This window comes from Heterodontus francisci, chromosome 1 (assembly GCF_036365525.1).
Source record: "Heterodontus francisci isolate sHetFra1 chromosome 1, sHetFra1.hap1, whole genome shotgun sequence".
Lineage (NCBI taxonomy): Eukaryota > Metazoa > Chordata > Chondrichthyes > Heterodontiformes > Heterodontidae > Heterodontus > Heterodontus francisci.
Window position 1 is genome coordinate 281,948,070 of NC_090371.1, and position 22,438 is coordinate 281,970,507.

A 22,438-nucleotide genomic window follows, 5' to 3' on the forward strand; every position below is an offset into this window, starting at 1 on the left:
AGATTGATGGTGTCGGGAGAAGCCGCAGAGTGACGGCCACCCCTTGAAACCTTCTTACGGACCCCTGGTTGAGAGCCCCTATGTTAACTGAACCACCTGGATCCATAATTACCAGATTTGATCCCTACTCTATACTGTGTGATCTAATCTTTCAACCACTGGTAGTCTTGACTGCTGTTGCTCTTGTCATTGCTGCCTTGGCAGGGGGAAAGGCAATAGCCAAGTAGAATATGGGATCACCACCTAACCATTTCCTGCAAGACACCTGGCAGACACATTTTAACACTTTGGAACGAAAAATGCATTTATATAGCATCTTACATGATCTCAGAATGTCCTAAAGTGCTTTACAGCCAATGAAGTACTTTTGAAGTGTAGTCACCGTTGTCCTTTAGGAAATGAAGCAGCCAGTTTGTCACAGCAAGCTCCCATGAACAGAAATGTGATGATAATAACTAGATAATCTGTTTTTAGTGATGTTGGTTGAAAGATCAATATTAGCCACAACACTGGAGAACTCCCCTGTTCTTCTTTGAAATAGTGCTATGGGATCTTTTACATCTATTGAGAAGGCAGACGAGGGTCTGTGGTTAACATCCAAGTGCTGCACAAGAGTGTTAGCCTTAATTTTACACTCATTGAACCACAGCTGCCACAATAATAGCTATGTTTATGCTTTGGGATGAGATGACACCTCGATTATTAAAAAATTAAAATTAACATTTTTCCATGTTCTTTCAGTCTGATCTTTGGGCAGGAGGCTTCAGTAGCTCAAATAATTTCTAGTTGCTTCCCTGTCTCCAGACACCTCGAATGAGTCAGAGGCCTGGTGTGAAAGTTTTTCATTCAATTCTGAAGACAGTAGAGCTGATACAATAAATTTACAGCGGGTATAACTTACATTTAAATACCTTTAATGTAGTAAAAAGTCTCAAGGCAGTTCACACGAGTGTTAAACAAAATTTGACAATGAGTCACATAAGGAGATATTAAGACAGGTGACCAGTTTGGTCAAAGAAGTAGGTTTTTAGGAGCATTTTAAAGGATGAGAGCGAGGCAGAGAGGTCTAGGAAGGGAATTCCAGAGCTTAGGGCCCTAGCAACTGAGGGTATGAACGCCAATGGTTGGGTGATGAAAATTGGGGATGTGCAAGAGGCCAGAATTGGTGAGCGGAGATCTGGGAGGGTTGGAGGAGGCTTTTTAAAAATTAATCCATGAGGTGTGGGTGTCGCTGGCAAGGCCAGAATTTGTTGCCCATCTCTACTTACCCTTGAGAAGGTGGTGGTGAGCTGCCTTCTGGAACTGCTGTAGTCAATGTGGGGTAGGTACACCAGTACTGCTGTTAAGAAGGGAGTTCCAGGATTTTGACCCAGCGACAATGAAGGAACAGTGATATAGTTCCACGTCCAGATAGTGTGTGGCTTGGAGGGGAACTTGCAGATGGTGGTGTTCCCATGCATCTACTGCCCTTGCCCTTCTAGGTGGTAGAGGTTGTGGGTTTGGAAGGTGCTGTCGAAGGAGCCTTGGTGCATTGCTGCAGTGCATCTTGTAGATGGTACGCACTGCTGCCACTGTGTGTCAGTGGTGGAGGGAGGGAATGTTTGTGGATGGTGTGCCAATCGAGCGGGCTGCTTTGTCCTAGATGGTGTTGAGCTTCTTGAGTGTTATTGGAGCTGCACCCATCCAGGCAAGTGGAAAGTATTCCATCACACTCCTGACTTGTGCCTTGTAGATGGTGGACAGGCTTTGGGGAGTCAGTAGGTGAGTTACTCGCCACAGGATTCCTAGCCTCTGGCCTGCTCCTGTAGCCACAGTATTTATATGGCTGATCCAGTTCAGTTTCTGGTCAATGGTAACCCCTAGGATATTGATAGTGGGGGATTCAGCGATTGTAATGCCATTGAACTTCAAAGAGAGATGTTTAGATTCTCTCTTGTTGGAGATGGTTATTGCCTGGCACTTGTGTGGCTCGAATGTTACTTGCCACTTATCAGCCCAAGCCTGGATATTGTCCAGGTCTTGCTGCATTTCTACACGGAATGCTTCAGTATTTGAGGAGTCGCGAATGGTGCTGAACATTGTGCAATCATCAGCGAACATCCCCACTTCTGACCTTATGATTGAAGGAAGGTCATTGATGAAGCAGCTGAAGATGGTTGGGCCTAGGACACTACCCTGAAGAACTCCTGCAGTGATGTCCTGGAGCTGAGGTGGTTGACCTCCAACAACCACAACCATCTTCCTTTGCGCTAAGTATGACTCCAACCAGCAGAGAATTTTCCCCGATTCCCATTGACTTCAGTTTTGCTCGGGCTCCTTGATGCCATACTCAGTCAAATGCTGCCTTGATGTCAAGGGCAGTCATTCTCACCTCTTGAGCTCAGCTCTTTCGTCCATGTTTGAACCAAGGCTGTAATGAGGTCAGGAGTTGGGCGGCTCTTGCGGAACCTAAATTGAGCATCACTGAGCAGGTTATTGCTCAGCAAGTGCTGCTTGATAGTACTGTTGATGACACCTTCCATCACTTTACTGATGATTGAGAGTAGACTGATGGGGCGGTAATTAGCTGAGTTGGATTTGTCCTGCTTTTTGTGTACAGGGCATACCTGGGCAGTTTTCCACATTGCCAGGTAGTTGCCAGTATTGTAGCTGTATTGGAACAGCTTGGCTAGGGGTGCGGCAAGTTCTGGAGCACAGGTCTTCAGTATTATTTCCGGATTGTTGTCAGGGCCCATAACCTTTGCAGTATCTAGTTCCTTCAGCCGTTTCTTGATATCACGCGGAGTGAATCGAATTGGCTGAAGTCTGGCATCTGTGATGTCTGGAGGAGGCTGAGATGGATCATCCGCTTGTCACTTCTGACTGAAGATTGTTGCGAATGCTTCAGCCTTATCTTTTGCACTGATGTGCTGGGCTCCCCCATCATTAAGGATGGGGATATTTGTTGAACCACCTCCTCCAGTTAGTTGTTTAATTGTCCACCACCATTCATGGCTGGATGTGGCAGGACTGCAGAGCTTAGATCTGATCCGTTGGTTATGGGATCACTTAGCTCTGTCTATCGCATGCTGCTTCCGCTATTTGGCATGCAAGTAGCCCTTGGTTGTAGCTTCACCAGGTTGACACCTCATTTTGAGGTATGCCTGCCTGGTGCTGCTCCTGGCATGCCCTCCTGCACTCTTCATTGAACCAGGGTTGGTCCCCCAGCTTGATGGTAATGGTAGAGTGGGGGCATATGCCAGGCCACGAGGTTACATATTGTGGTTGAGTACAATTCAGCTGCTGCTGATGGTCCATAGCACCCCATGGATGCCCAGTTTTGCATTTCTAGATCTGTTCGAAATCTATCCCATTTAGCACGATGGTAGTGCCACACAACATGATGGTGGGTATCCTCAATGTGAAGACTGGACTTTGTGGTAGTCACTCCTACCACTACTATCATGGACAGATACACCTGCGACAGGCTGATTGGTGAGGATGAGGTCAAGTGTATTTTTCCCTCACCACCTGCCGCAGACCCAGTTTAGCAGCTATGCCCTTTGGGACTCAGCCAGTAGTGGTGCTATTGAGCTACTCTTGGTGAGGGACATTGAAGTCTCCCACTCAGAGTACATTCTACACCCTTGCCACCCTCAGTGCTTCCTTCAAGTGCTGTTCAACATGGAGGAATACTGATTCATCAGCTGAGGGGGGTTGGTAGGTGGTAATCAGCAGGAAGTTTCCTTGCCCATGTTTGACTTGATGCCATGAGACTTCATGGGGTCCGGAGTCGATGTTGAGGCTTCCCAGGGCAACTCCCTTCTGACTGTATATCACCGTGTTGTCACCTCTGCTGGGTCTGTCCTGCCGGTGGGACTGGACATACCCCTGGATGGTGATGGCAGTGTCTGGGACATTGTCTGTAAGGTATAATTCGGTATGACTATGTCAGGCTGTTGCTTGACTAGTCTGTGGGACAGCTCTCCCAACTTTGGTACAAGACCCCAGATGTTCATAAGGAGGACTTTGCAGGGTTGACAAGGCTGGGTTTGCTGTTGTTGTTTACGGTGCCTAGGTTGATGCCGGGTGGTCTGTCTGGCGTTTTTATTCCTTATTGACTTTGTAGCAGTTAGGTACTGCTGAGTGGTTTGCTAGGCCATTTCAGAGGGCATTTAAGAGTCAACCGCATTGCTGTGGGTCTGGAGTCACATGTAGGTCAGACCAGGTAAGGACAGCAGATTTCCTTCCCTAAAGGGCATCAGTGAACTAGATAGGTTTTTACAACAATTGACAATGGTTTCTTGGCTATCATCTGACTTGCTTTTAATTCCAGATTTATTAATTGAATTCAAATTCCACCTTCTACCATTGCAGGATTCGAACCCATTGTCCCCAGAACAATACCCTGGGTCGCTGGGTTACTAGTCCAGTGACAATACCACTCAGTCACTGCCTTAGCGATAGGGAGGGGGCAAGACCATGGACAGATTTGAAAACAAGGATGGGAATTTTAAAATGGAGATGTGCGGAGATCGGGAACCAATGTAGGTCAGCGAGCACAGGGATGATGGGTGAACAGGACTTGGTGAGAATTAGGATATGGGTAGCAGGTTTCGGTTTTACTCTTGTTTTTCCTTTTGGACAGCAGCTGTCCATTATTCTGCAATTCGCTCCTCCTTTGGACATTGATTTGGTACCTGTGTTGAATTTTGTTTTGCTATAATGATGAATTTGACCTCCAACGAAAGTTGACCTCCAAACAAGGAAATTGAATCCTCACATATCGAAGTTCAAAGTGCACTGTGCACATTCCAGAGTTCGTATTTTATGGTCTACATTTTCAGTTTCACAAAGGCCCTTTGGCCTTAAGGCAAATGAAGTATTAAGGGATCAACACAAGAATAAGGTAAGAGGTCAAAAACTGCTCATTTCAAATAGAACCAATCGCAGAATTACAGCAGAGAAATTAAACAGAATTAAAGCACAGAAACAGGTTATTTGGCCCAACAGGTATATGCCAATGTTTTAGTTCCACATAAGCCTCCTCCCACCTTCAGCTTTCCCTCTCAACAGCTTCTAATCCTTTCCCCCCTTATCTAGTTTCTCAATTAATGCATCTATGCTATTGACCTCAACCATTACATTTGGTAACAAGTTTCATACTCAATCTTAAAAACCTGGGGCAGTTTTTCTTGTTCCCGAATAAAAGATAAGGTGAAGTACATGGGGGTGCACTGGTTGCCTGATTCCAAACATTAGTTTTAAAAGCCTGAAGGTTGTATTAGGAAGGCAAGACTGAGGAAGTGGGGGGGACGTGGTTCACGGTTTTCGACTCCTTGGAAAAGGGTGAATGGATTTTTCTCTGTTGTGTTTGAGCATAAGTAATCGCCCTAGAGGAAAAGAGGGAAGGAGGATGGCATTCTCATAATGGAGCCCAGATTATTTTCTTTCATTGGTTTAAACTGGTGTGGGAGTTATGGAAAAGTGATGCTATGTTGCAGACTATATTTTAATTGGCCCAATACGTAGGACACCTGTCAGCACTTCCAGTGGTAAATTCCAAAGTGGTCAGTTCAATAAGACAAACAACATGGTGATAATCAGTAATATTAATGATCAGGTAGAACTAGTTACACACAGTAAGAAGACAGTAAGTACAAAACATGAATATTAACCCCAGTTCTGTCGAGAATGGGCAACCATGTGTTGAAACTCTTTGCTGCTGCTCTGCCCTTCCCCCTTAAGGCAGTTCTTTATATACCCACAACTCCACATGACCATCATCCACCTTCAGGCAGTCAGTGACACTGCAGGGAGACAGTTTAGGATTAGTGGGGTGGGTTTCACAGAGCCATTTAGAGCCGATCCACATATGATTTTTCTTTTCTACCATCCCCATCTGGCAATTCAGTCCCTTGTGCTTATGGAAGCAAACTCTTCGACTGTCCCAGAGCCCAGTGGCTCACGAATTGCTCAGGTCAGTGCCTTTGCATTGCATTGTGAGGGCCATTAAACAAAAAGTGAATAATTATTGACTCATTGAGACACAGTTCTGCTGGTGCCCTCTTGAATGTCACCAGAGTGGCCAGTATCCATGCGTTAATCTTGGCAGTGATTGCTGGAAGGCCAGTTGACTGTGCAAGAAATCACAACCTACATCAATCCTGTTTTCACCTGGTATCCCTGCCCAGCTATGGCTTTGTTTGCAGCACTCTCAACTCGGAGTCAGAAGGTTGTGCGATCAAGAGACTTGAGCACAAAGTCCAGGCTGACACTTTCAGTGCAATATTGAGGGAGTGCTGCACTGTTGCAAGTGTCATCTTTTGGATGATCTGTTAAACCCATGTGCCCGCTCAGGCGGACCCCTGACACTATTTCAAAGAAGAGTAGGATAACTCCCCACAGTTTACTGGCCAGTATTTATCCCTCAACCAACATCACCAAAAGAGATTATCACATATGTTTGTGGGAGCTTGCTAAGTGCAAATTGGCATCTGTGTTTCCTACAACAGTGACTACACTTCAAAAGTACTTAATTGGCTGTACAGCACTTTGGGATGCCCTATGGTCATGAAAGGTGCTATATAAATGCAAGTCTTTCTTTTCTCCCATGAGGACCATGTCCAGTTTTACCTAATCTAGTCTCAAGGTGAAACAGCCAACTGTAGTCCTGGGTGAGATCAGTTAACTCAGGATGGGGGTGGGATTTAGGATTAAACCTGGGAACTTCCTAGCCTGTGCAGTACAGGCCAAGGGATTTTACCCACGAGAAAGGCTTTCTTGCCCCTTTTCATAGAATTGCATAGGATATACGGCACAGAAACAGAACATTCGACCTAACCAATCCATGTTGGTGTATATGCTGGACTCAAGCCTCCTCCCATTTTTCCTCATTTAAATCTATCATCATAGCCCTCAGTTCCCTTCTCCCTCATAAGATCGTCTAACTTCCCCTTAAATGCATCTATGCTATTCACTTTAACCTCTCCCTGCGGTAATGAGTTCCACATTCTCACCACTCTCTGGGTAAAGAAATTTCTTATGAAAAGTTTTCAAAAAGGCATTCAAAATCCACCAGGTTCGCTCATTTTAAGTTCTGTAAAATAGACAGTTATACTGAAGGAAATCACAAAAACTTTGCATTCATGATTTATCTCCTTGGGTGAATGTGAAGTGTCATGTGCCTTTCATCTGTCGGATGAAATGAGGATCTGGCATGTTTGGCCCAGTTGATTTCTGTGTCAGGATCAACGTAAAATCACAGCTAATTAATATTTAACTCAAGGACTTAGAACCATTTGTGGAGTTTGGAATTTGACCTCTGTTCTATCTAGATAAACGCTAAACCTTCTGCCCCAACTCTTTCTATCCAGTGGCTCCCTTCTCCAGAGCTCATTTTATTTTACTCATCTCTCTCTCTCTCTCTCCCCCTCTTTTATATGTTTGTGGTTTCTTTGAGGCTGCCTGTTCTACTCACTGTCAGGGTACGGTGTGCTGAAAAATGTCAACACTTTGGGTGCTGTTGATCCTAATGGTCTCTTCCTCTTCAGTTTCTACAACCAGTGAGTACATGTTGATCCTGTTTCTTTCTTGGTGTCTTTCATTTTTTTATGTATGTAATCTAAGGTCATGATCATTTGTACTTTGCAGCATTTATTCGATCGTCTTTTAATTATCTAATTTTGTATCCTTTACCTGTCTTCAGTAATTAATAGGGCAAATTGCTGAAACAATAATCTATATCTTTAAACCAACAATTTGCTGACTGTGCCAAGCGTTTCACCACACTGTTGTTCTACTGTAGTTTGGAAGAATAGAGAAATACTCGTTCGGTGCTGAGGCTGGGGAGAGAGGAATTTAATAAATCTAATTGCAGGAGAAACTTCTTTACCCAGAGAATGGTGAGAATGTGGAACTCGCTACCACAGAGAGGGGTTGAAGTGAATAGTGTAGATACATTTGAGGGGAAGCTGATGAGCACACGAGGGAGAAAGGAATAGAAAGTTATCCTGATAGGGTGAGATGAAGTAAGGAGGGGGGAGGCTTAAGCGGAGCGTAAGTGCCAGCATGGACGGGTTGGGCCGAGTGGCCTGTTTCTGTGCTGTAAGTGCAATTCTATATAATACATCATCTGAGAAGATGCTACATGGGCTGATCGGCCTTTATATTGTTCTTTTGTTCTTAATTTCTCTCCCTGTTGATTTGAAGCTATTGTATTCATTATGTAACTGGGAGCCAATGAGAACATAAAAAGCTGTTTTCATCTGCACAAGAATATTAATGTACAGCAAATTGCACACATTTAAAATTGAGTAGACTATACCTTCACAGTATCTAGGCATTTGAGCCGATTCTAACAAGGTAAACAAACTGATACCTAGCCCTAAGACAACCGAGCTTGCGGAGAGGCCAAAGGGTCTGAGGTTGTCTAATTCCGGGAAAGAGATGGCCATATAGGAGATATTATTCAAATGCTCACGATTCTTCATGGAATAAGTAAACTGAACCCTGAAAATATGTTCAGGATTGCCACAGTCTCTAGAACGAGGGGACAAGAGCTGAAACTGAGTAAAGAGAAGGTGCACGGATAGTTTAGATTTAATTATGTTACACAGGTGAGGAATTTGGGAAATGCGCAACCCCCATGGAAGCAGATAGTTTGGAAAAATGTACAGGAGATTTGGACAGATATTTAAAGGAGCAGGCAATAGAGGGGTATTGAAGTTTGAGAATGGCCATAAACTATACCTCACTGGTCATGTATTTTCCTATATTCTCATCACTTTGGAAATTTTTAAAATTCATTCAGGGGATGTGGGCATCATTGGCAAGGCCAGCATTTGTTGCCCATCCCTAATTGCTGTTGAATATAACTGAGTGGCTTGCTGGGCCATTTCAGAGGGCAGGTAAGAGTCAACCACATTGCTGTGGGTCTGCAGTCACATATAGGCCAGATCGGGTAAGGACGGCAGATTTCCTTCCCTAAAGGACATAAACAAGCCAGATGAGTTTAATTGCAATCCAGTAGTTTCATGGTCACCCCATTACTGATACTAGTTTTATTATTCCAGATTTTTGAACTAATTGAATTTAAATTTCCAGCTGCTGTGGTGGGATTTGAACGCACATCCCTGGATCATTAGTCAAGATTATTGTGCAAAACTGTATTCTGATATGTCCTGCTTCAATCATTGTAGTGGCTTTAAGCTAATGTAAATTGAACATGACTGCAATTTGAGTTTAGGAATGGGCTTGCCTGTTTATTGTGAATGTGGATTCTATACCTCCCTAAACTATAGAATCTTACAGCATAAAATAAGGCCATTTGGCTTATTGTGCCTGTGCCAGCTCTTTGAAAGTGTGATCCAGTCAATTGCATTGCCCTTGCTCTTTCCCCATAGCCCTGCAAATTTTTCCTTTTCAAGTGAATATCCAACTCTCTTCTGAAAGTTATTACTAATTTTGATTGTACAGGTACAGCACTCACTACAACAGGCAGCACACTGCAGATCATAACAACCTGTTGCAAAGAAATCACACCCTGACTCTTTTGCTAATCCTGTTTGAGAATTTTGGATAAGGCTGGAAGATCTTAGCATTATTCTGAGGTTACAGCCTAGGCTATAGAAGCCTAGTTCCTATTTGATTATAGTCCTGTGGTTGTGAATAGATACAGGGGCATTGATGGGCGTTTCAATCAATAAGACTGTTTCTTCCCAGTCTTGGCCTTTGAGGGCTGTGCTCTGTCCTTTTGATAAATACTCTTCACTGTCTTCATTCCTACACCACACACTGTTCTCAGTCAAACACCTGCCAATGTTGGTTCAACTATAGCCACTTTAAGGTACATGGCTTAGTACTGTGGTCACTCACCTCTTGATCCTTCCTGACTATGGGACATGGTTGGCTTCCAGTAAATGCCACTCTACCTTTCCCCTGAGCGAGTGTTGCAGACTGGCACATTCCAATGTCCAGGACTACGTGCTGAGGGAGGCACTAAAGCTTGGGGCAGCCGCTGCAAAGGCTCAATGGGGAAAGACCACAGTGTAAGGTCCTCCCACCAAAGTGAACTGAGGGGCTGGATTCATGGGAAACCGCTCGGGCTGTATACACCAAATATGGTTTTGCTGTAAAATGTACATGGCAGGTAAAATGGAATGGAAGGGTTGTGAGGCAACTCACTGCTGTATTGAAGAAAACTGATTTCCTTTGCACTTTTTGGAATGTCAACTTGGTGCTGTTTTGAACTGGTTTGTTTATGGTCCACGTGAGCCTCCTCTCACTCCACTTCAATTCACCCTATCAACATATCAATCTATTCCTCTGTCCCTCATGCGTTTGTCCAGCTTTCCTTTAAATGTATCGATACTATTCACCTCAACACTCCCTGTAGAAAGTTCCACATTCTCACCACTCTCTGGGTAAAGACGTTTCTCCTGAATTCCCTATTGGATTTATTGGTGCCTATCATATTTATAGCCTCTAGTTTTGGTCACCACAGTGCAGAAGTGAAAACATTTTCTCTACATCTACCCTATCAAACTCCTTCAAAATTTTAAATACCTCTATTCAGTCACCTCTCAGCCTTCTCTTTTTTTTGAGAGGAAAGAGGCCCAGCCTGATCAACCTTCTCTGATAGTTATAACCTCTCAGTCCTAGACAGAGAGAGAAAGAAATGGGCTGTTGATTTTATTTAGGATTTAATATTTTTAGTTCAAAAGTATTTTTGAACCTTTGCATGTTATATAATGCAATAGGCTGCAGCTGTCTGCAAACTCCAACCATAACAGTAAGATCACAACATGGTACTTTATCCTGTCCATTGAAACACATGGATTTGTGGGTGTCAGTCTGAATCCCTGGTGTTAAGTTTAACCCCAGACTTCCAGCTCAAAAGCCGGCATAATGGTTTGACCTTTGCATCACATTTTATGGTCTGTGACAACATCGCATTTTGATAAGCTGCTGAATGGGGAATTGTTCTGTTGAGTTTGTCAAGACTTTAACTTATCCTGCACTTTAATACAATCAGTTTTATTTAAATGTGTGCGTACTTCACAGTGTCACAAGCGCTTTATTCCATATGAGGTGACAGCACTGGTCTGTTATCAGGTAGAAGGGCTTCCGAGATTGTCTGTGGAGTTCTGAGGGAATGTTGCACCCCCCATCATGTACAGCGATACTGGAGACCAGTGTACAACAGGCTAATCAATGAAGCTGTAAGGTGTGGATTCGTAAATAGAATCTATACAAGGGCTGCTGCAGGATGCCCCAAATACAACATCAACTTGCATTTATATAGTGCCTTTAACACAATAAAATTTCCCAAGGTGCTTCACAGGAGTGTTATCAAACAAAATTTGACACCGAGCCACATAAGAAATTAGGACAGGTGGTCAAAGGCTTAGTCAAAGAGGAGCGTTTTAAAAGAGAAGAGGAAGACAGGTTTAGGGAGGGAATTCCAGAGATTAGGGCCTCGGCAGCTGAAGGCATGGCTGCCAATTGTGAACTGATAAAAATCAGGGATGCTCAAGAGGCCAGAATTGGAGGAACACAGATATCTCAGAGGGTCGTAGGACTGGAGGAGGTTAAAGAGAGAGGGAGGGTCGAGGCCACGGAGGCATTTGAAAAATAGGTTCAGAATTTTAAATTTGACACATTGCTGGACTGGGAGAGGGGGTGGTGGGGGAATCAATGCAGGCTAGCCAATCAATACAGTACAGGGGCAAAAAAAGGATGAGTTTTATATCATATTAGTGTAAAACCAACATCAGACCTGATCTCAACAGTTTCCTGATGAGCGAGTTAGGTTAAAATTGCTCCAGTCTTCCTGATTTCTTATAATCCGGCAAATTCTTTCATGTTTTTAGGAAATTAAAATTGTGCTCCAGCAACTTTTTAATTTAATAAACTTAATCCTTCATTGATTATGGGTGAATCTATTTAGCAAATTAGAATAAATCATTGCTCTGACGACCTGTACCCACAATCACAAGGTTAATAAGGAAGAGAAAGGCCACTGGGCTGATTCCAGACAAACCCCAGTGTGCTCCCATCAAATTTCTTAAATGATTTCGGGTTTTTAACCTCCTCTACCCAGACATCCATTCCACCTATTGATCATACTTTGTGAGAAGAACTTCCTGAGATCAGTCATTTACCTTTTACTAGGTTGAACTTGTGTCCCTTTGTCCTGCTCATAGAATCATAGATCACAGAAGGAGGCCATTCGGCCCATCATGCCTGTGCTGGCTCTTTGCAAGTGCTAACCGCTTAGTCCTGCTCTACTGCTCTTTCCCCATAGTCCAGTAAATCTTTCCTTTTCTCAATTCCCCTCTTGAAGATTGCTATTGAATCTGCTTTCCACCACCCTGTCAGGCAGTACATACCATACTCCCACTGTCTCGTTTGGAGACATTTTCTGAACCTACCATTTACTACCATTTGTACCTCTATTAGGTCACCTCTCAGTTACTTCTTTTCAAAATTGAGAAACCCAGGTCTCTCCATTTTCTTATAAATCAGAGCCCTGGCTGCTACTGGTATTTTATATTGATGGTGATTTTATTGAAGCATCAACAAAGTCAGGATTGTCCATAAATTTAGTCCAAAATAAACCTCATGCCCACTGAATTGGTTACAAGATCAATTCACAGAATTTGTCCAGAAATTCCAAATCTCACCGAGAAAGTTGTTGTGTAAAATTCCCTTGTTTTCTATTTTAATGCAGTACATAACCTATTTAAATAGGCGAATGACTACTTGTTATAGTGTTAAAACAAATTTTACTTCAATGAGTTTATCAAGGGCACCTGCAGGCGAAAGAAACCCCCAGAATAACAAACAAAACAATCTCTATGCCAACGCAATCCAGTGAACTAGGCATTTGAACATCAAGGCAGCCATCACGAGATCTGTAAACAAGGCAAAAATAAATATTCAAGTAGATTAAATTTACCATCAATGACAGACAGGAAAATGGCCCTTTGGTCCACACAGTCTGCTGCACATAAGGGTGATGCCATGTGCATCACAATATATACACTTCCCACCCTACCTGATACGATGTGATCTCCGGCAAAAGGCAAAAAAAGAGCTATAAATCCAGGCCAATTTGGGGAAAAAATCCAGGAAATGCTTTTCTGACCCCTTAGACGATCAAAAATATTTCAAGAGATCACTCTGGCCCTGATTAATCTCGTGCAGTAGCTACCTTTTGTGTGAGGTGATCTCCACCTCAGAATAAACTACACAAAGGATAGTGAGAACTATTTAACAAGTTATAACAGATCTCCCCTGGCATTGCTCTCAATAAATAGTGACAGGAGAGTGATGCAATATATAATTCAACTGCCAAGGTGGATCTGGGTGTAACTGGACTGTGCCTTTCAGGCCAGAAGGTCCAGATTCTGGAAAATAGGCTGGTTAGAAGTTAATTCCTCTCAGACACATCCTGAGGTCATTTAGAATCATAGAATGTTTAAGGCACAGAAGGAGGTCACTTGGCCCATCGTGTCTGTGCTGGCCAAAAAACGATCTATCTATTCTAATCCCACCTTCCAGCATTTGGTCTGTAGCCTTGCAGATTACGGCACTTGAGGTGCATATCCAGACTCCTTTTGAATGATTTGAGGGTGTCTGCCTCAACTAGCCTTTCAGACAGTGAGTTCCAGATCCCCCACCGCCCTCTGGGTGAAAAATTTTTTCCTCATCTCCCCTCTAATTTTTCTACCAATCACTTTAAATCTATGCCCCCTTGTCACTGACCTCTCTGCTAAGGTGAATAGACTCTTCACCTCCACTCTATCCAGGCCCCTCAAAATTCTGTACATTTCAATCAGATCTCCCCTCAGCCTTCTCTGTTCCAGGGTGAACAACACCAGCCTGTCCAATCTTTCCTCGTAGCTGCATTTTTCCAGTCCTGGCAACATCCACGTAAATCTCCTCTGTACCCTTTCTGGTGCAATTACATCCTTTCTGTAATGAGGTGACCAGAACTGCATACAGTACTGAAGATGTGGCCTAACTAATGATTTATACAGTTCCAGCATAACCTCCCTGCTCTTATATTCAATACCTCGGCTAATGAAGGAAAGGATTCCAAATGCCTTCTTTACCACCTTATCGACCTGTCCTGCTACCTTCAGGGATCTGTGGACATTCACTCCACGGTCCCTCACTTCCTCTACACTTCTCAGTATTTTCCCATTAATCGTGTATTCCTTTGCCTTGTTTGACCTCCCCAAATACATCACCTCACACTTTTCCAGGTTGAATACCATTTGCCACTTTAATTAATTTAGAGATTAATTGTGTTGTGCTGTAGATTGGCAGCGTCAGGAAACGGCCTTGTATTTTTTTAAGATTGACCTGCATCTGTAACAATGTATGATACGTTGAATTGTGGTGAACTAGTGCTAGATGCAAGACTTTTCTTTAACCACCAGCATATCTCCCATGGTGTTGTTCAAAGTGATTTATAGGATGTAAGATATTGGAAGAGGAGAAGGCCATTCAACCCCTCAAGCTTGTTCTGTCATTCAATTAGATCATGGCTCATCTCCATTTGCCCACCTTGGTTTTGAATCCCCTAATCTCCTTATCTAACAAAAACCTACCAATCTCAGTTTTGTAATTTTCATTTGACCTCCAGCCTCAACATCTTTTCGGGGGAGAGAGTTCCAGATTCCCACTCCCCTTTGTGTGAAGAAGTGCTTCCTGACATCACCCCTGAACGGCCTGGCTCTAATTTTAAGGTTCTGCCCCCTTGTTCTGGACTCCCCCCACACCAGAGGAAATAGTTTCTCTCTAAATTTCTCATCAAATCATTTAATCATCTCAAATACCTCAATTAGATCACCCCTCAATCTTCCATACTCAAGAATTCTATATTTCTACACTCATGTGTGACAGCTGAATTGTAATAGAAAATAATCATGATGTTTACAGAAACTGCACACTACATACGACTTTTAATACATTAAAGATAGAGACAGATTATTCTCACTCCAGTTCAAAATATATTTTCTCCCCTATTTACGGCAGTTCCACACAATATTCCCAGGCTGATTGGTTAAAGTAAGATTCTCCACACAGTATGTCTTTTACCCATTGAATTGATCTGACTTTATCTTTCTTCACAACAAAAACTTGCATTTATATAGCACCTTTAACATAGTAAACTATCCCAAGGCACTTCACAGGAGCATTATCGACATCAAAATATGACACCAAGCCACACAGAGATATTAGGACAGGTGACCAAAAGTTTGGTGAAGGAGGTAGGTTTTAAGGAGCATCTTAAAGGAGGAGAGAGAGGCGGAGAGGTTTAGAGAGGAAATTCCAGAGCTTAGGGCCTTGGTGGCTGAAGGCACAGCCACCAATGGTGAAGCAATTAAAATCAGGGATGCTCAAGAGGTCAGAATCAGAGGAACACAGAGATCTCAGAAAGTTGTTGGGTTGGAGGAGGTTACAGAGATAGGGACGGGTGAGGCCATGGAGGGAATTGAAAACAAGGATGAAATTTTTAATATTAAAGCGTTACCAGACTGGGAGTCAATGTAAATCAACGAGTACAGCGGGTGATGGATGAACAGGACTTGTTGCAAGTTAGGATCTGGGCAGGAAAGTTTTAGATGAGCTCAAGTTAGTGGACCGTGGAAGATGGGAGTCTGGCCAGGAGTGCAATGAAATTGCCGAATCTTGAGGTAACAAAGACAAGGATGAGGGTTTCAGCAGAAAATGGCTTGAGGCGGGGTGGAGTCAGGCAGTTAGAGAGTTGGAAGTAGGCGGTCTTAGTGATGGTGCGGATATGTGGTCGAAATTTCGTCTCAGAATTAAAAAGGTCAAAGTTGCGAACGGTCTGATTCATCTTCACAAAGTTCCCTGGGAGAGGGATGGAATCGGTGGTTAGGGATTGAAGTTTGTGGTGGGGAACGAAGTCAATAGCTTTGGTCTTCCCAATAGTTAGCTGGAGGGAATCTCTGCTCCTCCAGAGCTGGATGTCGGACAAGCAGTCCAACAAATCAAAGGCAGTGGAAGGATCGAGAGAGGTGAGATAGAGCTGGAGTTCGCCAGTGCACATGTGGGATCTGGTTCCCATTTATTAACTCCTTTAGGTGTCTTCCGCTGCTTCTGTTTCCCTTGACTGATGTCAGGTTGGTTTCCTGAAATAAGCTATGGTGAATTTTCTGACGAGGTGACGTAATAGGTGTCAAGAACTGCCACTGACTCCTCCGTACAACCATGTGTCCATTAAACAAAGCGATGCTATCTGAGATACACCTTGCAAGAACACACCTCCTGTAGTGCCACTGTGAATCCTATTTATTTTTATTTTTATTTCTTTTTTAATCAGCACAACAAACTGGACCAAGGTTTAACGCAGAGAAGACATACAAATACAGCTATATTGTAGAGGTACAGTTAAACAGAGGCAGAGGAACAGACAAAGAGAGTGTTGGATTTAAGATTGCATCCAATGTCAATGTTGACTTGTTATGGAGAAATTCAAGCAATGAAGAGGACCAACTTATTCGAATTGCGGTAGGTTCCATTTATTGATAACCATTTTAATCGTAGAATGATACATCACTGAAGGAAGCCATTCGACCTATCATCCCTGCCCGGGGGGGGGGGGGGGGGGATGGTAAGTGGTTGGGTGGGGAGAAACATGAGAATATTTTCCCATGTCTTTTCCTTGACTTTATCTTCTCCTCTTTCCCTTTGTAACCACTTCCTGAAACTTTATTTCTGCTCAGTCATGAGGAGCAGGACGATCCCAGTAACAGATAATTTCCTAGACAGCATCAATCATCCGCCTGCCCAGGTATCTTCTTACTTACAGATGACAGGGTGAAGACAAGTAGAGGTATCTCAGGGTAAATGCTTTTATTTCGCTTTGGTGAACACTGTTCTACGTCTGGGCTGTGTACTGTATATTTCAGATTGACTCTCAGTTCCTCCCTCTCCCTAACTTTTCACCCTCAGTATCCTGAAGACAGGAAGGGAGCAGAATAAACCCCGTGCTTCTGATTATCATTTCTATTGAAGGCGGGAGGGCAATGGGTATCAGATGAGGACATCAAGCTTGGATGTGATATTCCACACTTTCACATACCCCAATAATACTCATTGGCCAGCCTTGTACATGAAGAATGATTTACTGCCTTTTGGAAATGAGAAATAAACATTCACTCGTACCACAGCACACCATGGCTGCAGTGTGTACCATCTACAAGATGCACTGCAGAAATTCACCAAGGCTCCTTCGACAGCACCTTCCAAACCCGCGACCTCTACCACCTAGAAGGACAAGGGCAGCAAATACATGGGAACACCACCACCTGCAAGTTCCCCTCCAAGTCACACACCATCCTGACTTGGAACGATATCACCGTTCCTTCACTGTCACTGGATCAAAATCCTGGAACTCCCTTCCTAACAGCACTGTGGGAGTACCTACCCCACATGGACTGCAGTGGTTCAAGAAGGCAGGTCACCACCACCTTCTCAAGGGCAATTAGGAATGGGCAATAAATGCTGGTGTAGTCAGTGATACCCATATCCCAAGAATACATTTTTAAAAAGATGAGAGGTAAAGGGAGAAACTTGGCAGGAACACTGGAAGAAGGGGGATTAAGATAGTCCAACATAAAACTTGCTAAGCCATTTCGTTCTTCCTTGGAATCTTTCTGGAACACCCACTCCCTTCTTTCCAGATCTTTGCTACCTGCTGCACCAAAACAGAAGCCTTACAAAGAGTACTGAAAAGTTATTTCACTGCGGCACATTTATATATATATATATATATATTTTATCATATACCTCTGTTTTAATAGTTTGTCCATTATGGAATATGAATCCAGATATGAATAAATATTCATCAGATATCAAAGAATGATCGGAGATTTCCTTTACAAAATATTCCTGTTTGTGAGTGTGTTTGGAAAACAATATTATACGAACATACAAACATACAAATTAGGAGCAGGAGTAGGCCACTCGGCCCTTCGGGCCAGCTCCACCATTCAGTAAGTTCATGGCTGAACTGATTGCTCAGCATTTCCACCTACCCCCGATAACTTTCCGCCCTCTTGCTTATCAAGAATCTATCCACTCTGCCTTAAAAATATTCAAAGACTCTGCTTCCACTGCCTTTTGAGGAAGAGAATGCCAAAGACTCACGACCCACTGAGAGAAGAAATGTCTCCTCATCTCTGTCTTAAATGGGCGACCCCTTATTTTCAAACAGTGACCCCTAGTTCTAGATTCTTCCACAAGGGGAAACATCCTTTCCACATCCACCCTGTCAAGACCCCTCAGGACTTTGTGTTGCCAACTCTTCAGGAGTCTCCATGAATGAACAAAGATCAATCTCCAGGACACTACTGTGAACAAACTCGGTGTTTATGCTACACAACAGCCCCCTCCAAATCCATTTCTTTCATCAAACCCGAGTGACATATAGTGCTGGATTTTACAGGGCCCCTGACGTCGGGCTCCTTGGCTAAGGGCCGGAAGATGATTCTGGCAGAGCTCTGCCACAGAGCCCGACGCCAGGAGGGTCCAGCCCGATCCTCCCAGTGGTGGCGAGGCTCCATGACGGCCCCTCTGCCGCTGGACAACAGGAACTCAATTTCAATACTTACATCAATAAAATGAATACATTTAAGTATATGTACAGGCAATCTTCCAGGCCCACTGCAATCTTTAGTGCGGCAGCCGGCAGTCCTGCGCCTTCAATTCCCCATCTGGGGAAAGCAGGCGTGACCCTGGTGGGGAGGCGGGGAGAAGTTAATGTTTTCAGTGTGGGTGGGGGAGGAGACAGGGTCAAATAAGCATAATGGATGTAGGGGATGGTGGGAAGGGATGAACTTCAAACTTTTTGCAGTCCGTGGACGGAAAGGTCAGATTTAAAAGGTGTTTTTTGGGAGGAAAGGCTGGAACCCATGTAAAACCCCTCAGGCTGTATGCGTCAAATATGTTTTTGCTGTGTTATGCAAAAGTACATTGCATGTAAAACGGAAGGGAAAGAGTTATGAGGCAACTCATGTTCTGTATCGAAGGAATCTGATCGCTATTGTACTTTCCGAAATGTCAAATTTGAACTGCTTTGAACTGTTTTGTAATGTATTTTTTTACTAATTTTTATGAATAAAGTATATTCTTGGAAAAAAAAGTTTTTTTGTTGAGGGAAAGGGCAAATAGTTAATGTAATTGTTATTGGGGGGTGGGAAAGGGGCGTTAGAATTTTACTTGATAAATCTTTTGGGGAGGTGTTTCTTTAAAAATTTAAATATGGCGACAGGACTGGTTGCCCTTTAAAAATGGCGCCAGCGCCTACGCACAGGCAGGTGACGTCATTGCCGGGGTTGGAAAGCCCGCCCCCTCCACGTGATTGGCAGGGGGTGGGGGCGGGCTTTCCCAGCTATTTAAATGAGCCGCCGCGCAGGTGATTGCGCAAGCTCTGCAGTGTGCCATTTTTTCTGAGCCTTCTTAAAATCCAGCCCATACTTTCTCCCTCATGTGCTTATCGAGCTTCCACTTAAATGTATCGATACTATTCACCTCAAGCACTCCCTGTGGTAGTGAGTTCCACATTCTCACCACTCTCTGGATAAAGTGGTTTCTCCTGAATTCCCGATTGGATTTATTAGTGACTATCTTATATTTATGATCCCTGATTTTGGACATAAGCAGAAACATCTTCTCTATGTCTATCCTATCAAACTCTTCCATAATCTTAAAGACCTAATCATGGAATCCTACAGCACGGGAGGAGGCCATTCGGCCCTGTGCCAGCTCTTTGAAAGATCTATTTTATTAGTCCCACTTCCCCTGCTCTTTCCCCGTCTCCCTGTAAACGATTTTCCTTTTGAAGTATTTATCCAATTCCCTTCCACTGCCCTTCCAAAGCAGTGCATTCCCGATCATAATAACTCGCTGGATTGCTTTGATTTCAGATTTCTGGCGCTCACGATTTATCTCTTATCACTTAACTGACATACGGTCTTCCTTTCCCAGATAACTGATGTCAACTTTGAAAATGTGAGTGAACGAACTGACGACAAAAACATCTTTAAAGACACCACCGCAGGAGGAATTCTTGGAAAGAGCAACCTGGCAGCCTTGAAGAACCCAGTCCTCGTGCACTGGGACAATGGGAAGGTACCATCACTACTGTATTGCTTTGTGATCAACCCGAGCTAAAGCAGATTATTTGGTCATTATCTCATTGTTGTTTGTGGGATCTTGTTATGCGTAAATTGGCTGCTGCGTTTCCCTACATTACAACAGTGACTACACTTCAAAAGTACTTCATTGGCTGTAATGGGTCATCCTAAGGATGTGAAAGGCATTATCTAAATGCCTGTTTTTTTTCCTTTATATTTCTCCCCTAGTAATGCATCATCGAGGGCCGAAGGGCCTGTACTGCGCTGTAATGTTCTAAATTCTAAAAATCAGCCTTGGGGCACTAGGATTTATTAAGCTCAAGGCATTAAGCGCAGTAGCAACAAAAACTGGGGCTCTTTAAGCCTTGAATGCATGTTTGGGGGCCAGGGGGCCCTTATAGAAGCTTATTAGTTATTAGGCGGTCCAGATAAGGTAGTTCCACAGCAATATTTCAAGGTACAGCAGCATACCAGAGCAAGGAGACAGTGATAAAACTGGACAAAGAAGGGTTAAGGAAGGACGTCAGGAAGAACATCTTCAAGTAAGGAGTGTTTTTTATTAATTGATGGGAAGTGGACATTGCTGGCAAGGCCAGCATTTATTGTCCATCCCTAATTGCCCTTGTGAACCACTTCAATCTGTGTAGTGTAGGTACACCCACAGTGCTGTTTGGTTGGGAGTTCCAGGATCTTGACCCAGCAGTGATGAAGGAATGGCGATGTATTTATAAGATAGGATGATGTGTGAGTTGCAGGGGAACTTGGGGAGTTGGTGGTGATCCCATTCACCTGCTGCCCTTCTTCTTCAAGGCAGTAGAGGTCACAGATGTGGGAGTGTTCAAAACTTGGAATAGACTAGACAGGGAAGCAAGGGCCAATTAGGTGACATTGCAGAAGATAATGCAGATTGTTTTCCTGGCTGAATAAACCACAATGGGTCAAGTATCTGACCCCTTATGTCTATGTTGTGATCTTGTGAATGGGTTGATTCAATTGTTCGCTGACGGTTTCAAAAGAAATCTGTTAGCAGTGAATTTATTTACTGTTTCCGGGTAAACGGTGGTACTTTGACCTCCTGATTGTCAGTACATCACTAATCTGATTAAGGAGTTGATGCAGGGATGTCTAGATTTAGTATGAACCAATGAAACTGTGACACATAAAGCTCAGTAACTATAGTGCAGTCGCAGGAATCTGGCAGAAGTGAGTGACACATGAGTTCAAGGTTCAGTCTAGGAATATACTGTCAGTGGCCAGAAAAAAATGAGCTGTACAATCACAAATGATATTGCAGGTTATATCCGTGCATTAGTCCGTATGTGTAATTGAGAGTAAAAGCTTAATGTTAGGGTTGCCAACCCTCCAGGATTCCCTGGAGTTGCCAGGAACTGAAAATTGATTTCCACGCATTACTATGAGAAAAACCAAGGAGACAACTCATTAGGATGTTAGAAAAAATTGTGTGTTTGTTTAAAAAAATTTATTTGAACTCCTTTGCTTTTTCGTTATAAACAACAAATGTTGGAGACGGGGAGAAAGGATCATTTTGACTAAAGTTGAGAATCATTCAATTGGAGAGCAAAGAGTTTACTTGCTTCTCAACTGGCTGTGGGAAGGCAAGGCACCATGAAGATGGACTTTTTGGTAGACCAATGGTGGGAATGTGGGGGCGGGACTGTGGAAGGTCATGTGATGAGACCTCCAGGAATACACCCAACCAGAATTGGCAACCCTACTTAATGTTGGCGTGAAACTTTCAGTTTTGCACTGACACTAAACTGGTGGAGTGTAAATTCGGCATTGAGGTCGGAACTGACTCCAAAGCACAGCAGAATGAGAATTCCTCCTCCGGGGAGTTTTATTCATTTCACTCTTGTTTCAGGTCAGACTCCAGATTCAGGCTGGATTTGTAGTACAACACACAGCGCTGGTACGAGGCGAAACTGCTTGGCACTGACACTAGTTATAGTGTCAATGTCTCCTCCTTTCACACAATGTTTTTGTGGCCTTGTGCTTTGCAACAGCTTTTTATAGGCCTCTTGGGAACCTTCTATGAACAACTTCTCTTACAGTGACGCCATCGAGAGGGCCTCCCACAGCTGAGCTTCTTTACCATGGAGCACATTTACACTGCCAAGGATATCTAGTGTAGAATTGACGCTGTGTGCCACTGGTATTCAGACACCAATGGACAACGTTCAACTAAAGAAACAGAACCATTTAACACATAAGAATGTCCCAAAGCACTTCACAGCCAATGAAGTACTTCTGAAACGTGGAGA

General features: G+C 43.5%; 1 protein-coding gene across 1 annotated transcript in view; it reads left to right on the top strand.

Annotated features, from left to right (window-relative positions):
- Nucleotides 1-7,323: 7,323 nt before the first annotated feature.
- Nucleotides 7,324-22,438, top strand: part of mttp (microsomal triglyceride transfer protein) — a 71,022-nt gene continuing 55,907 nt past the window's right edge. The window contains exons 1-3 of the mRNA XM_068026184.1: nt 7,324-7,544; nt 16,340-16,527; nt 20,008-20,151. Coding sequence (XP_067882285.1) covers nt 7,484-7,544; nt 16,340-16,527; nt 20,008-20,151 — 393 coding nt within the window. The 5' untranslated portion in view covers nt 7,324-7,483. The remainder of the gene's footprint in view (nt 7,545-16,339; nt 16,528-20,007; nt 20,152-22,438) is intronic.